The 16,534-nt window shown below is 42.5% G+C and overlaps 3 protein-coding genes across 3 annotated transcripts; 1 reads left to right on the forward strand and 2 right to left on the reverse strand.

The window, feature by feature from the left end:
* Positions 1-208: 208 nt before the first annotated feature.
* Positions 209-1,049, forward strand: DEU56DRAFT_752881 (uncharacterized protein; the record flags this gene model as incomplete). Its single annotated transcript, XM_041349665.1, has 5 exons — positions 209-253; positions 318-338; positions 579-655; positions 749-815; positions 840-1,049. The coding sequence occupies 5 exons, from the start codon at positions 209-211 to the stop codon at positions 1,047-1,049; spliced, it is 420 nt and encodes a 139-aa protein (XP_041212404.1).
* A 1,248-nt stretch (positions 1,050-2,297) lies between these two features.
* Positions 2,298-3,113, reverse strand: DEU56DRAFT_924695 (uncharacterized protein; the record flags this gene model as incomplete). Its single annotated transcript, XM_041358561.1, has 4 exons — positions 2,298-2,496; positions 2,550-2,826; positions 2,888-2,929; positions 2,997-3,113. 4 exons carry the CDS (start codon positions 3,111-3,113, stop codon positions 2,381-2,383), a joined length of 552 nt encoding a protein of 183 aa, XP_041212405.1. The 3' UTR covers positions 2,298-2,380.
* An 8,626-nt stretch (positions 3,114-11,739) lies between these two features.
* On the reverse strand, positions 11,740-11,976 carry DEU56DRAFT_690506 (uncharacterized protein; the record flags this gene model as incomplete). Its single annotated transcript, XM_041347118.1, has 1 exon — positions 11,740-11,976. A coding segment is annotated over one exon (237 nt), but the record flags the coding sequence as incomplete, so codon positions are not given.
* Positions 11,977-16,534: the final 4,558 nt, after the last annotated feature.

Consider the following 16,534-nt stretch of genomic DNA (forward strand, 5'->3'; position numbering starts at 1 on the left):
TCCCGGTGTTGCTGCACAAAACAAACAACCATTCACAATATGAATGAGTTGTTGAGAACACCGTCCAAGATCATTATGTTATGTCCCTGGCCTGAATGAACAATAACAAGGAAGGAAGGAACACAATGTACACTGTTGACAGTGAATTGGTGCATAAACACAAAAGGCTGACTTTGATTGTTGATGGACACTGCATGTATGACATGACATGTCTCCGGAATTCAACAGGGGGGACATTAGAATCTTGAGGGGGGTATGTATCAAAGCCGAACAGACACAGATCCACATGAGCTTGAGCAGATTGGTGAACATGACAGTACATACCCCCATCAGCTGTTGTGAGTTGAGTGCAAAACCGTCATTGAGGAAAGAGTTGAGTTTGAGTCGTGAAATTCGGTTTCAGGTGGAGTCTCGGCATTGAAATGAGTGCGTGGGATGTGGTTGCAAGTACAGGGAAATGTGCATGTAGTCAGGCTGTTTCCATCATTGGAAATGTGCAAACCACCAGTGTAGAGAGCTTCAAGTCCTGGTTGAGCATCAGGTTCACTGCCGTCGTGTGCTGACTCATCATCATCAAGCTTGTTGTCATTATCCAAGTCATTGAGCATCTTTTTGGTGTCAAAGAGCGGGGGAATCTCGTCTACTGGTTCTGTGGGTACCATATCAGGCTTTTCATCTGACAATCAACACATATTTCGGTGGTAATCTGTGAGTTTTTGTTGGTCTTCCTGTGCTGTCAGAAAATCAGGTACAACACAAGTTATCATGAGGAGGACCCAGTAGTCAACATGTGGGGGTCGTCCAGAGTGCATATAGTGAGTGAAAAATGTCTTCTTCAGGTGGCAGTTAAAGGACTCAAGGTGGTTATTAGTGCGGATGACTTCTTGCATGGGAACTCCAAGACGTTCGGCAGCAATGAGAACACCACCTGGAGACCAGGACAGCCAAAAGGAACAAAGCTTGAGGTAATCAAAGAGATAGCCAGAAAGGCTAGGCCAGCTTTGGATTTTTTCCTCAATACGTCGTCATTCTGCCTGCTGAGTCCATGAAAAAAAGCCAACTCCTCATTATATGCATGCACAGCCTCTTCATATTCAGTGATCTCCTTGAGCAGTCGCATGAGAAGTTGACCAAGACGAGCTCGAATCTCTTGGCGTGCAGGTCCTTTCGGTGCAGGCTTTAGGTACCTGTTGAGACCATTTTGCCAAGATTGCCACATGTGGAAAAGACATAGAATAAGGTGAATTGATGGCCAGTGCTTCGTGAGAGCATATCGTTTTCATATATCGTTGTCTGTGTTTCCAACAGCAATGTTGAATGGTTCGCCAGCATTGTTGAGGCCCATGGCTGCTTTCCACTTGTCCAGTACATCCTCAAGAATTTTCCGATCATAGTCAGCATGGACAGCTTTTGCTTCTTTTCGCGCAGTGAAGATTAAGAAGGCAACAGGAATGCCGATATGATTATCATCGATTACGAGAAGGATGAAAATGAGCACTCGTGCAGTGCACACACCAAAAGTGCCATCCATTAGGACCTGATTATTGTGGCCATACTTCCATGCCAATGCTCGTTGTTTGGGTGTAGAAAAGATGAGGATGCATCTGTTATGGTGACCCCATCATTTTTCCTATCATCATTCTTCTCTGATCTATTCCTGCTATCTTTGACTGCTTATCAACATGCTCCGCATGAACGTTCTAAATACTTCTGTCTATTCTTGTTATCTCTGACTGCTTATCAACATGCACTGCATGAACATTCCAGATAGTTCTATGATGTTCTTCTTTGATTCCCTTACTTCCATAGTTGGCCTGGTCCGTGCTTTTCCTGTTCACTATAAATACTGTGATAGTTACACTTGTATTTCTCTAACTTGAATCTACTTGGTTCTCTCTGATACTTGATTATCTTCTGAGGAAGATACATTCCAATCTAGCTCTTGTAAAGAGGCTAGCCTATATTCGAACTTCGTCTAGAAGGAGAGCCCTTCAGACGTCTGAACTGAACGTCGTAACACGTTGAACTCCTTTATTGGATTGGTTACGCAAGAACTATCCAAGTCGTAACAGCATCAATCAGTGACTCCATCGATGTGGGCCTGAGAAAACATGAGTGCATGGGAGAGTGCAGGGTCAGGTGGGTGTGGGTCATTCATACGAAACCATGAATCTAAATTTGCTTCTGCAGCTGATCATTGGGGTATTCCAATCTCTCTCGCAATTGTTCAGTAAAGAGATGTTGAATCATGACTCATAAGCGTATAACGTGCATGGGTGTCACCAGCCAGATCACCCCATTTCTGTTTTGCAAAGCCACAACAATGTTCCTGCAGCTGCGTCAAAGGAGTATTCAGGTGTAGTAGAGCTAGTGCAAACTCTCAGAGTTCTGGATGGAGTGGAATACGAGGGTCGTGGTCCATCTCGAGCTCGGCTTCGCATGCCGAGGAGTGATCAAAGATGCCCGAGACCTCTTCAATGATGGCCAGAGAACTGTCTGCATATATTGATGTGTTAACTATGTGAGTCTCAATTGACTCATATCATTACCTGACGTGAAATGTGTGGCAATAACCTTGACCCAAACCAAACACCCCACATCCTTCCATGGAATCTCTCGCAACTTTGATCCATTAGTCCCAGCAGTGTGATCAGTCCCGCATGAGCATTGCAAGAGGCAAGTAACACGGGAGTAAACACTGGGCTGAAGTTTTCCATGAGGGCCTTTTGAGTTCAGGACTTTCGTATCCGTGTTACAAATTGCTAGCTTCAACTGAACATCACGGTGCAATAGAGTGGGTATATGCACATGAAGACGGTCAAGAAGCTGAAAAGCAAGATCTAGCAGTCATGTTAGTTTTGATTTGATTTACGAAGTGATAACTCACCTTGGCTTTCAACGGTACAGATAAAATGTTCTCAGTCAATGCCTACAGTGTCGATGTGCTGTTCCATGAGTTTTTGTGCATCTGGTGAAAGTTTAAGCTTTGTTGGCACCGCAAATTTCTTCATCTGATCTGAAAGCTGGAGAGGTGGTATATCAGGGCCTGAGGTGATAATGCCACGACTCCTGGCAGCCTCCCAGAATACTGTGAATTGATTTAAAGTAGTCATTATTACAATAGAGCCATGAGGGTATACAGATGGACCTGACGACACATTCCATTCTCTGCCACCAGCACATCTCACATTTCAAATTCCGCCTTTGGTGGGTCGAGTCCTAATTCTGATGAACTGTGAAGTGGATCCGATGTTTAGGGGTTAAGTGGATCCAAAGGTTCAGTGGACCCGAGTGGGTCCGACAAATAAGGGTCAAGTGGGATCCAATGTTTTAGGGGTTGAGTGGATCCGACATTTAGGATCCGATGTATAGGGGTCAAGTGGATCCAAGTGGATCTGAGTGGGTCCGACATTGTAGGGGTTCAGTGGGCCCGAGTGGATCCGATGTACGACTGGGATCCGACAAATAGGGGTCAAGGGGATCTGAGTGGATCTGATGTTTAGGATCCAATATTTTTAGGGGTTGAGTGGACCCGAGTGGATCCGACATTCAGGATCCGACACATAGGGGTCAAGTAGTGGAGGAACATCTAGACAAGAAGGGTCAATGATGTATGACATGGTAGGGCAGACTAGCTGCAGGGATCTGGACTTTGTGTTGACAGGTTAGGGGTAGCAGGGCGGATCCTGCTGAGGGGTATGTCTAGTGAAAACTGGGACACGGGGTTATCCTGCTGAGGGGTAGGGATAGGGTGAAGGTATAGCTTGGCTACATTTCGGAGGTCTGGACATTGTTTGTCAGGAGAGATGGGATATGATTCAGGGGCTCAGTGTACAATATATGACACAAACCTTCTCACCATTGGGTGACACACATCTTTGAACAGCTAGAGGATTACAGTCCTGTTTACGGCTTCTGGACATTTCTTTTTGAGCGCCTCAACAAAGTTCTCAAGAGTTATCCAACAAATAATCATGGTGACGGCGAGATTAAAATTTCATTTATTGTGCTTTTACTCGCGACACAGAACTTCAAACTATAATAATGTCATTTTTGTTTTTGTTTATGCATACTCTTCACTCAACCGTGACATCCAAAAGATGACCAACTTACTTGCTCAGAATGCTGGATCCACAGAGCCTCCATCAGCCGAAGATCTATTTCTCTATGATGCTGTCAAAGCCATTCTAACTACTGATAGTGACACTCGCGCAACCGTAGCTTCACTTGCGAGTGAAATCAATGATGTTGCCCAGCAAGGTACATGTTCCCTGACCTTGCCAAGCTACCCTGACTTACTTCTTTGACCCAGCTGGCACTTGTTTTTCATTGAGTCCTGGGTCGTCATCATCACTGGACCTTAAACAGCAAAAACATCTCCTTTGCTACTACCGGATAACTCATCCACATGCGAACATCATAAGTGTCATATTGTATGCACTGTCATCTCCAAATTTCCTTCAGTCACATGCACAATTCCATGACTACGTGATCCTCAATGGACATTGTGTCATGTCCTCCCATTCCCGGACACATGCACCAAACTCAATTGTTTAAGTCAACATCAATCAGAAGTGTTACATCGGTCAGGTTCACACCATCATTTCCCACTGGCAAATTGGCATAGTGCTGGATCTTTGTCTGCTTGAGGTTCATTGGTTTGAAGAGGCTCAAGACCTTGAATTTCGACACTAGATTCAATAGTAACTTCTGTTTTTTGTCATGTTTTGCCTCTGCACTGATTAATATAAGTCCAGAATTAGAGATCTACTTCTGTAAATTTGACCACTTCCTGGACAGCATGAAGGACGGGCCCCCACACTTTATCCCTGTTGAATCAATCTGATCGCAAGCATATCGTTTGAAGATCATGTGTCACATTGAGGATCCACAGACAAGAAATCATGTAGTGAAACCATTTTGGGCAACAATTGGGTTGAGCCGAGTATGTCTGCAATCAACATCAACTGGAAACTTAATTGATACACAATGGTTCAGGATGTACAGGTGGTATAGGATCGATAATTCAGCAGCAAGACAAATCCGAAGGTGAGCCTATGAATATCTAGAGTCATGCATCCTCCACAGTTTCATCTTCCCCGTCAGTGCCATCACTATTCACATCCATCGTGTCTGTGGCTTTTGCTCTTGGGTCATCAGCCAGCTTGTTCGGCTCATCTACTAGGCCAAATCTGATGGGATATTTCTTGAGTACGACTACATTTGTGCCAAGGTTATAGTCAACATAGGCCTTGTACCAGTCTGTGTTGAGCATGAAAGGGAAGATTAGTCATTGAGAGGGTGCCGTATTCTTGTTGTTGAGGTTGATACGTCTGGTGTGAGTCACTTTGTTGCCTGCTTTCTTCCGCTGCTCAGCCCATATCTGATCAAGTTTGTCCATGACAGAGTTAAACTATTGTGATTGGCAGGCAGGCTGTATAATCTCCCAAATCGCAACACCATCTTTCATATCAGCAGTATTCAATCATGCGTCCTTTTCAAGCTCTCTGCAACACATGCTCTTCTTTATGTCATTGTCCGTGTCCAGTTGCGAGAGTTCTTCTGACATGAAGTCAGTCTCCATGAGCGGGGAAGGATCCTGTCCATCATTGCGCTTCTTGAAGAGTTTGACAGTGTGTATACAACAAATCTGCTGAAGTGCAGAAAGTGTTGGGTCTTGCTGCCTAGCTGCTATGTCTTGTAGGACAGTGTCAGACCCTAAAGGGTTTCTGAACCAAGCTCAGAGCTCAGAGAAAGAGAGAGGATAAGGAAACTGCATTCAAAGTCACTCCAGGTAATAGTAAGGGTAAAGACCAACATGATTATGTAAGCAGTACAAATGCCAACATAAGCAAAGTAGATAGGGGTAAAGTAAGCCTAACCAGGAACTAGTTCCTACAACGGGTTTCAAATGTCCCTCTTTCATCTACCATGGGTGAGTGTGATGCATTATTGTCATGGTACTGGAGCTTACAGACCTTTCATTGACAGTGTTTTGTTTGCAGTAGTGCTGCCGTGGTCCGGTTTGGTCTGGTTCAGGGGGTCCAGGACAAGAACTGAGAGACAAGAACCGAGAACCAAACCATGGTCCAGTTCTGCAAAATCTTCGAACCTAGAACCGGACCATTGAGAACCGTTCTTTGTGGTCCAGTCCGGTTTTTTTCTGGTCCGAATTCGAACCGAACCAAATTTTTTTCTATAGTGAGCGCAAAAGAAATGTTGACTAAATGCTAGTCTACACATTGAGTAGCTAGTCTAACATAGCCGCAAACTCTTCTGCCTCTGTAGCTGCTGAAACATGACCATTGCGGTAAACTGCCTTCAATAATTGGAGTGTGGAGAATGTAGCTGGGGCCAGTGCATTGCGGCAAAGTGTTGATGTGATCCCCCCGCTAGAGTTTAAAAGTCAAGTCCGGTCTTTTGCCTTATTTGGAGGCAACCGGACCAGGACCGGTCTTTTTATTCCCACGATATCAGCAAACCTGGACTGGACCCGTAAAGACCGATGTTTTTGGTCTTTTGCGGTCCTGCAACCGGTTCAGTGTAGTACCCCTTCCCACGATTCCAACAGTCTAATTTTTGTAGTAAATGGTTAAGATATGAGCAAGATATGGATATGAGCATTATAAAAAAGGGTTCCTAAACTCCGCCCTGCATGTGAGTCAAATATGAAATGTCATTACTATACTGAAGTTTCTTGACAAAATATGTGCTGGTAGTCAAGGCGATACTATAGCTAATCTTATCTTGTCAATAGGGTAAGATATAAGCAAGATATAAGCTTGGCAAAAAATCGTTATCAGGCTTGTCTTTGAAAAATAAAAGTTGTTATAAGGCTTAGGTGTCTTGACGAAATATGTGCTGCTAGTCAAGGCGATACTATAGCTACTCATATCTTGTCGAACACTCAAGGTTTGGGTAAGTTATGAGCCAATCAGTGATTTTGACTGATTTTGACTTGCCATTCTAACATGTCTGATCTTTGTGCTAGTCTTGGAGCATGATAAATCATCAAGAGTTATCTAAATTTGATGTTCCATACCATTTTTGATGTCTACAAACACACTGGTAAAGGTTTTTAAGCTTGGAAATCAATCCCTGGTTCAGTGCCAACAAGCCTAAAAACACGCCCCACAGATTTATACGAGCCATTCTTAAAATGCTTGTAACTTTCCCAAATCTCAACCAATTTTGAAGATCAGACCACCGATAGAATCATCTAAGTGAGCACTACCCATATATAGGCAACCGGTCCCACAATGGACCGGTCTTTCATTTTTCACAAAAGTTAGGCAACTGCAACCGGACTTTTCTGGACGTGAGGCAACTGGCAACCAAGGTCCGGTTGCGGTCTTTTTTCGGTCTTGCAACTGGACTTTTAAACTCTACCCCCCGCTAGAGAAAGCATGTTCTGAGGGAACCGCACTGCCCTGAATTGGTAGATATCCCACAATGGACCGGTCTTTCATTTTTCACAAAAGTTAGGCAACTGCAACCGGACTTTTCTGGACCTGAGGCCAAGGTCTGGTTGCGGTCTTTTTTCGGTCTTGCAACTGGACTTTTAAACTCTACCCCCCGCTAGAGAAAGCATGTTCTGAGGGAACCGCACTGCCCTGAATTGGTAGATAATTGCGCGCAATACAAGATAGTGTTGGATACTGAAGTGAGTGTAGCTAATGAATAGAGTGAGCTCAGAATGTGATAATACAAAGAAAAATGTACCCCCCACCACACCACAATATTATCTGTCTCTTCCAATGGCGAAGTGAGATATGATGAGAGTTCTTGAAGTGGGTCACACGTGCAATTGTCTGCTGCTTGACGTGCTGTGACAGCATCATGCATCCAGGATTGGCTGTACCAAACACCCTGCAACACTTTCATTGGCATGGCAGCATGTTCCATGGTGCACGACATTGGAGGCGCTTCGTAATATTTATTAAACTACACAACAATCAGCCGACAGAATATTAAGTGAAGTAAAACTTACCAGGGCTTGAAGACGAACCCTCCCGCTCATGACCTTTGCAGCACTCCAACGACTTTCAACATACACCAACTTGTAGTTGGGGTCAAGAACTGTAATTACATTAGAAATACACTGCAGGAGAAAGAAAAACAAGTACTCACCCAGACAGACGAAGTATATATTGGAGTTGTTAGTTTTCTCATAGTACTTCCCCACATTCTTGAGGCCTTTCTGAATTGCATCAGTGATCAGCGAATATTCTGCGCTGTTGGCCATTGTCTGCCACGTATTGGCGAGACACTCCAGTGTAGGTATGGTTTGGGAGGCTATTGGGTGTGCGGCTGAAGAGAATGATTGTTGCGCAGTTCTGGGCTCCTATTAAACATAAGTAAGTAAACAAGTAGACAAACAAAAAAGAATAGCTACCTTGAGGACATTACACACAAGCCGAATTTTCTTCCAGTCAGTCCAATCAAGCTTGAAGTCGCTGTAAGATTTATTGCGCAACGTCGGGACTTCGGGACTCTCATCAGCAAGCAGGGTGAAGCGGTTGATGGCAAGATGAAGAGACATGAAGTGTTCCAGGAATTTGAAGAGAGACACCCAGCACATTCTCACCCAGGCCAAGATCTCGCAAACGGGGATGCCCTCCTCCTCACAGGACTTCTTCAAGAAAGTGTGGGCTTGTGGGGATTTGTGAATCTAAATTTCGTATCAGAAAACAACTCAAAGACGAAAACTAAGACTTCACCTGTTCAATGAGAGCAAGTGCCTTTCCAACGGTATCCCCAACATCAAACCCATCCTCAGTTATAGCCTTGGGATCATCCTCCAGTGTAGCGAGCTGTTCGGTCAAGCTGTCAATGTCAGTCTCATCACCACTATCAATAGTGCCACAGATCTTTTTGAGTAATGCTGCTTGAGGGGTGGGTGCGACTGTGTCAACAAAGTGATGTGCAGTGAGATTGAGGATGTGTTCTTGACATCGGATGCAGCGAGAACCCAGAAGCCAATGAGTGCTGTCCTTGTTAATGACCTTCGCCACTTCTTTCATGGCTGTGTCATTGTTTGAGGTATTATCCGATGTCATCCATCCAACCTGTACATACAAGTAAAGTTAGTCTAATGTCAATGTGAAAAATTAAAAAAAAAACTCACCTTCTTGTGAATGCTGAACCTATCTATGGTCTCAATAAGTATGTGACCAATGTTATGGCCACTGTGGTTGCCTTCGACGCGGCTGAAATCAAGCTGCTCGTTTTTCAACTCCCACTGCAGCGGCTTGTTGGGAGGGTTCCAAATGTATTGCTACTGATGGAAAAAAAAATGGTTCACCAATAATTGATGTCCACAAGTCAAATGTCATGGAAACTGCGCTGTCAACATGCTACCAAAATGTTTTGAAGAACTAGTCACAATATAATTAGAAAAAAACATACCGCCAGACGTTCCTTGATAGTTTGAACAATAGAGGTTGCTCGAGCCTTGATGGTATCTGTCAACTTCATGCGATGTGGGATATCTTTTTTGGTAAGAGATGGACGTGCATACTGCAGCAAACATCAAAATGCTGGCTTGTCTATTAGCTGGATGGCCTCGTCTTTAGTCACAATGAGCTCCATGATGTATTCCAGTAGGCCGTCCTTGGTAAATGCAGGCGGCCTCGAGACAAGGCTGGCATCGAGAGTCATTTGCATCTCCACGAGATCTTTGCTGGGTGGGATTGCACGAGGGTGCATTATAATGCCCCCTGCCTCACACCATTGTTTGTATACCTGGAAATGAGTTTTCTTGTTGCGAACAACATGTGTCCACAACATTGAGGTGCCACCACGGAATATGTGCTTTTGGCTAGGTTCACCAGCGGCCCTTACACAAAGTGAGAAACAATTGAAAAATAGATCAAAAACTTAAACCTTACTTGCACAAGTTGCAGACCCACCCATCAGAGGTGTGAGTGAATATGGTATGGAGATCTGCTGTATGTTCACTTTTGGAGACCTAAACACGAGTGTTAGTTAAGAAGCAATGAATGTAGAGAGAGATATGTACCATCGTCTGAGAGGCATCATCTCCATTCCCAGATTTGGCTTCATCATCATCGTTGCTGTCTGGGCATGGAACAAAGTCTTCATAAAATGACCCTTCTTGGGTAGGGTCATCAGTGTCCAGAGGCGACAAAAAATGTATGGTGGCGGCTTTCTTCGGTGCTGGAGGATCAGTGGCGCTGGATAATGCGTGCTTCCTTGTGCTTGAGGACACATTGTCAGCATCCTGAACATGAGCGGAGGGCCTTGATGTGCGAGTAGAATGTCGGGAACCAGCCACAGTTAGCACTGGTGTGCGTCCAGATTGGAGCAGAGCAGTGAAGGCGTTTTTCTGTGGGACCTGTGGCAATGGTGCGTGATCATCGGGATCATTGTAAAATACAATATCTGAGGCATCCTTGAAGGAGCCATCAGAATTCAGTGCGCATGAGTCATGAGACATGTTGAGGGAGATAACTCACAGATTCATTGTTGGGACCCCATTTTGTACATGGAACAGGAAGATAACACCTGTGCACCCAAGAACGATGATATTCCAGGAGATCAGGCAATGTGGAAAGCCGGTGGAGAATCATAACTATCGAGGAAGATGTATAGACAGAGATAGCTGCAACATAGTAAAACATATGTCAGTGGGTGGGAAATGCAGTCTGAATAGTTGGTACTTACATTCAAAAAGGCTAAAAGGCAGCCTGACCAACCAATCAAGTGCAAATCCTGAAGGTCAGCTTGACATCGAGGCAAATGATGTCGAAGCCACAGTTCAGAACAGTTCAGGATGACCAAGAACCAAGAACCATCTTCCGGTCCGGTTCTGGCTGATGCGAGAACCATGGACTGGACCAAGGAGAACCAGACCAAAAGTCTGGTTTGAACTGTGGTTCTGGACTGGACCGCGGCAGCACTAGTTTGCAGTTTCATCACCTGGTGTTTCTTACCCTTTTCTACATGAGCTCATCACACGGTTTGAGGTTTCACCTGCAAGTTGCATGATTTTATTGATAACCCTTCCAACAGATTCCTGTGAACACCCTGCATGCACCAGGAATCATGTGAGTGAGTGTGTTTCTGCGGAGTAAACACCCTTATGCAGCAGCTTGAAGGCATGTGTTTTGTGTTGCATGAATGAAGCATTAATGCTATGCTCTGCAGATCTGCGCAGTCACATTTTCAGTGCACGAACCTTCTGACAACACTCTCGCAACTGATTGCCGGCATGAACCCACTGTGCTCTCCACTGCTCAGCAGTTACAGAAATCTCCGATGCCTCCCAAGTCCATGCCTGCCTCAGCTGCAGCATTTGTGACACACTTTCTGCGAGCTCACATTGGGTAGCAGCAAACTCTGTTGACCATTCTGCAACATCTCCCTTCAGCTCTGCAACTGTTTGCAATGCCGTAACAAGTCCCTGACATATGCTGTGACCTTTGCTGTCCTGCTTCCAATGTCAAAACCCTTCAATCAGTGTGTTGTGTTTGCTCTGCACTTGTCTTGATGCAGGCCATTGATCTAGAGCAAACTTAGGAGCAGCATGCACACTGATGAATACAGAAGTTAATATTTGCATAAAAAATACAAAGAGGTCCTTACCATAAATGCTCCTGGCAACAGACCATGTCACCAACCTCAGAACCCTTTTATCTGTCATGAGTTGGATAGGTACACCTAGGACCACGCTGGTGAGCACAAACACTAGTTGTGGATAAAAGTACACGCACAGCTATACTCCCCAACAAGATCAAGAAATACATGTCCAATGACATTTGAAAGCCTCACATTAGGCAAGTAACACATGTAAGGAACGAAAGTCGAGAACTGATCCTTGAATGCATAAATTGGCAAAGTTATGTCTCCCATCCTCAGAGCCTGAGCAAAAAGCTTCTCATGACCATCAGTATGTTGCTGATGCCATGGCCTGAGGCAGTTTAATGGCACACGATCGATTGCATCTTTTGACCCTACACATTGTGCATTAAACTCAGCATCAATGTGATCATGAAGAATCTGCCTGAGTTCATCACTGTTGAATTTAATGTAGTTGATTTTGTAAATAGTATGGAAGAATATACAAAACTGACCATTTCACTAAGGTGCCTTGGTTGGCTAACCTTTGACAAACTTGTGCAACACCACACTTCCCAGCGAGATCATGGCATTTAGCATCAATGACAGCTTGTGTTTGCTCCTTGGCTGTAGAGCTGACATTTTTCTGTATGCTCTCAATACTGAGTCGCTTCCTGATGTCAGAAAGTTTGCATCGTCTGTGTCTTCCATCAGATACACACCATGACTGACAAACTTAAATGAACTTACTTGATTTGAAGACCGAACTCCTTTTCAATGCGATGAGTGAAAGTGATTCTGTGTTGCCTGTTGGTGTAGACTACTGATCTGGATGAGTGCGAGTATAAATGCTCGTCCCAAGGGGATTGCTACTGAAGGAAAGTCTTTGCGTCAAATATGCGAAGGAATCAACCCTATGGGCTGCACGAGACTTTGCAATTGAATGATACCTTGGCCAGGGGGTGTGTTGGCACTCACATTACCATTCTTGCTCTTACCATTATCTTACACCTTCAATACTACTCTTCTCAACTTCTTGCATGCATGGTCTCCTCACAATCACCTTACCTTTCTGTAGAGGGAAATTCCCTAATACAATTGGTCTATGAGACCTTGAGACCTTGCCCAGTATACCTGGTTACCTGCTCCTTACAACCTGAACCCTTGCCATTCCTTTATCTTGACTCCTTGCATCAGATCCTGATGCTATCTGCTTATTTCCTTCGACAATTCAGAAATATTTGAACAGGGCTGAGTGTCAAACAATATGTGTTCAATGACAAAAAGACTGGGCAGAGGCTCGTGTCACACACTACACATTCAATGACAAAAAGATTGAGCAAAGGCTATGTGTCAAACGCTACGTGTTTGATGATTCATTTGAACAGGCTGAGTGTCAAATGATATGTGTTCAATAACGAAAAGACTGGGCAGATGCTTGTGCCAAACACTACACATTCAATGACGAAAAAATTGAGCAAAGGCTGGTGTCACACACTAAGTGTTCAATAATGATGAGAGTATAAAGGAAAGAGGAATACTATATGATCAATATTTGCAGTAGTGTCATCAGACCTGCACTTTCCCACACATCACCCTATTTTCTTCAGACCCAATGTTTCATAGTAGATCCCTTTGATTTCTCAATGTTGATGAGTTGTTGTTTAATATTGTGTCAGGAAGAGATATTTGATGGGCCGCAGGCAGTGCTGGAAGTACTGGTGGCTAGGGTATCGGCGATGTGGTTGTGTATATGAGGGAGGTCATCAGTCATTGTATCGAACATCATGATAATAAGGAAATCATCCTCCTTTGGAAGGCTGATAGCATATATGTGGTGGACAAGATCATTAAGCCAGGTACTAGCGGATGATAGACATTCAGTGTAGTGGTAATGTACGGCAAGAGCTTGTTGAATGAGAAGCATCACTCATCAATGTCAAACACATGCATAGATAGCTTGATCATCATTTCAGTCAAGATAAATGATACCTGACCCAGCTTCTTTAGCAGCAATAGTAAAGAATAGGTCACCTATAAAGACTCAGATGAAACTTGTGGTTACATTTAAACAGTCTAAGTACACATATATTGACTGTAAAATGATAAGGAAAGACCAGTAGATCATCACTGTTTAGTACCAAAGCACACTGTAAAATATATTTCCATTGAACAGAGTCATGTTCTTCAAAAGTAGTCCTGATCTTAGGTATAATGTAGGCTTTCATAAAGAGAAGAAAATTGTCTATGGCTTCAATAGATTCATCAGATTGTGCTTATATTTCTACAGTTAAGCAAGATTTTTTGGCAGTTATTTTCACACACCAAGGTGAAATGCCTCACTGATGGAGCAATTTGCATTAAGTTTCAAAAGATACTTTAGATCAGAGGTTATAAAATGGTCCTATCAAGCCAAAAGATCATCTTGCTGATCATCTATTAAAAATGTTCAACTCAAATGATCATGTAAAAGGAGATTTCAGAAGAAACAAAGCTATATAAAAGATAGTAAAAAGGGAGGAGCAGTTGCCTCAAGTAGGGAGCAGGACCAATTTTTTATATAAACATGTTGTTTTGTACTCAGTGTTCACCACTTCATGGACCTCTTTTCCACTGGTATTAATAGTAATAATATTTGTAGGAAAGGTCTTCCAGCCAATATCACTACTAGCTTGCACAATGTCTCAAGCCCTGGGTGTGCTAGTTATGTACTCTGCAAATGCTTAGACCATCTGTCATATTCAGGTTCTAGTTACTTTCACTAAAAAAACACAAGTATGGTCTAATCTCACAATAAGTCTAGACCACTACCCAATCATTTCTCATCATACCTGATGCTATCTACACATAACCTGATGAACTCAATACCTGAAATCATTAGATCCACTGTACCTGACACATCAGACACACTCATACCCTCCAAAAAACTATTATTTCCATCCATGTCTAGTCTGTCCTTGTGTATCTCTATTTGTGAGTGGCTATTATTACTCATAATTTATCTTATAGATAGTACAGGGATGTGATCCATGACTTTTTATTTGAAATGCCAAAAGCACTTTCCCTACATGATATATGAAAGGAGATTCCCTCATATGATGGTGATGTTATTTTATTTACTCAGATGCATCTCCACCTCCCTATACCTCTTAAGCCTTGGACAACTGGATATATTATGATAATCAACTCAAGTTTGAAATAGCCAAATTTATATATATAAAGGTTCAGAGGCAACATTGATAAGCTTGTGTATTTGCAGGTTATCATGCAATCTAAACAGAATGATGTCCCTCCATTTCAGACTATCATAATTTGCACTTGACTAGCATATAATAACTAATGGCTATGATATGAGAAATGCACAGTGTAAATCTTGGATAGAAAAGACCTATACTTCGTGGTTTCATAACCCGCACATGCCCTAATGTGATGAATAGATTGTAAAGAGATGTTAGTGTGAACTTACTAGCATGTTGCACCAGCCTGTAACATTTAGATATATTTATGTTTGCTCGCTAAATCACTTCATCATCAGACTGCCATACTTTTTAATAGCTCCCAGTTTATATGTTCAGATGTGTTTTATTACCTATGTGAAATACAAGTCACAAATTTAACAAATCAATGCACATTTTCGATTGTTGGCTCTTTCTTCTGACCATTACTTATATGACAACCAATTGTCCTTCAAAGACAAGGGGTAAGACTGCCATGCATAAGCCAGCTAGAGGATTAGGACTCAACTCATCAAAACTTTTAGCTGCTAAACAACTCAACATTGCAACTGAACAGTTTTCCATGTTGGTGTTCAGTTTCAATCTACATGAAGAGAGTCAAGACAGTATGCAGGAAGGCTAATAGATTATTGCTTATATTATCCACACCCACTAGTGGTAATTCTGCTACAAAGAAAACAGTGCCTATTCTTTCTTCACAGGCTTCACAAATAATTGTGCAGACATCCTACATATTACACTATGTATACAAACTCAGATTTCTATACTAAGTCCTAATAGAGATATCATTAGGACAGTGTCTGTGTGTTAGTTAGACTTAGTGACATGAGTTAGCAAGTGAAGATAGGATAAAATGTAACTGTTTAAAATTTCAGACATAATGAAGAGTTTAAGTCAAGTCAAGTAATATAAGAGTGTTCTTGCTCAAGAAATACTACATTTCATTCAAATACTGGATAGATTCAAGTCAAAAATAATTTGGCCATAATATTTTTTCTGCCATCTAGTCAGCTTTATGACTTCATATGTGCACTTAAAGTGACCCTGACTCTCTTTGAAACTTCTAATCCAACCTAATTAGTTACCAGCTGATATTTAATTTCTTTTAAAGGCTTACCTCTGTGATTTTCACTAGAGTAATATTTTATTATTATGTATGATAATATAAGAATGTCCTGGGATGTTCTCCTAGATTTGCTAATGAGTACATTATCACAATGCTATATGTATATTAAATCCTAAAAAACAACTATATTGCTTCATTTTCAAACTTCAAAATTTGGTGTCACAACTCCTTAAACAACTTAACGCTAGGCAGGAGACTGGGACTCAAATAAGACTATCACAACAAAGAATATGAATATAAGCAAGTATGCCTAGACTAATATAGAATATATAGACAAAAGGATTGAATGAAAAATATACTAATTACAATTGTCCCAACTATATGATATTGAGTGATAGTGTAAAAAATAAGACAGATATAATGACAACAAGCAAAACAGTTCAGAAACTATTAAAGCACTACACATGGCTCTCCACAGTGGGACACTTTCAGACACCTAAGCTCTGATCCATTACCATCCGCTGTTAACTTGTGGGTCTTGGTCTCTGAGCACCAAAGGCACCCTAAGAAAACTCAAGTTTTATATTTTACTCTTCAGATGTTTAGGTGAGGTGCTTGACGTAGCTGAAGGTCTTGGCACTTGTACCAATGA

Source organism: Suillus clintonianus (assembly GCF_016758775.1).
Source record: "Suillus clintonianus strain FC179 chromosome Unknown DEU56scaffold_11, whole genome shotgun sequence".
NCBI lineage: Eukaryota > Fungi > Basidiomycota > Agaricomycetes > Boletales > Suillaceae > Suillus > Suillus clintonianus.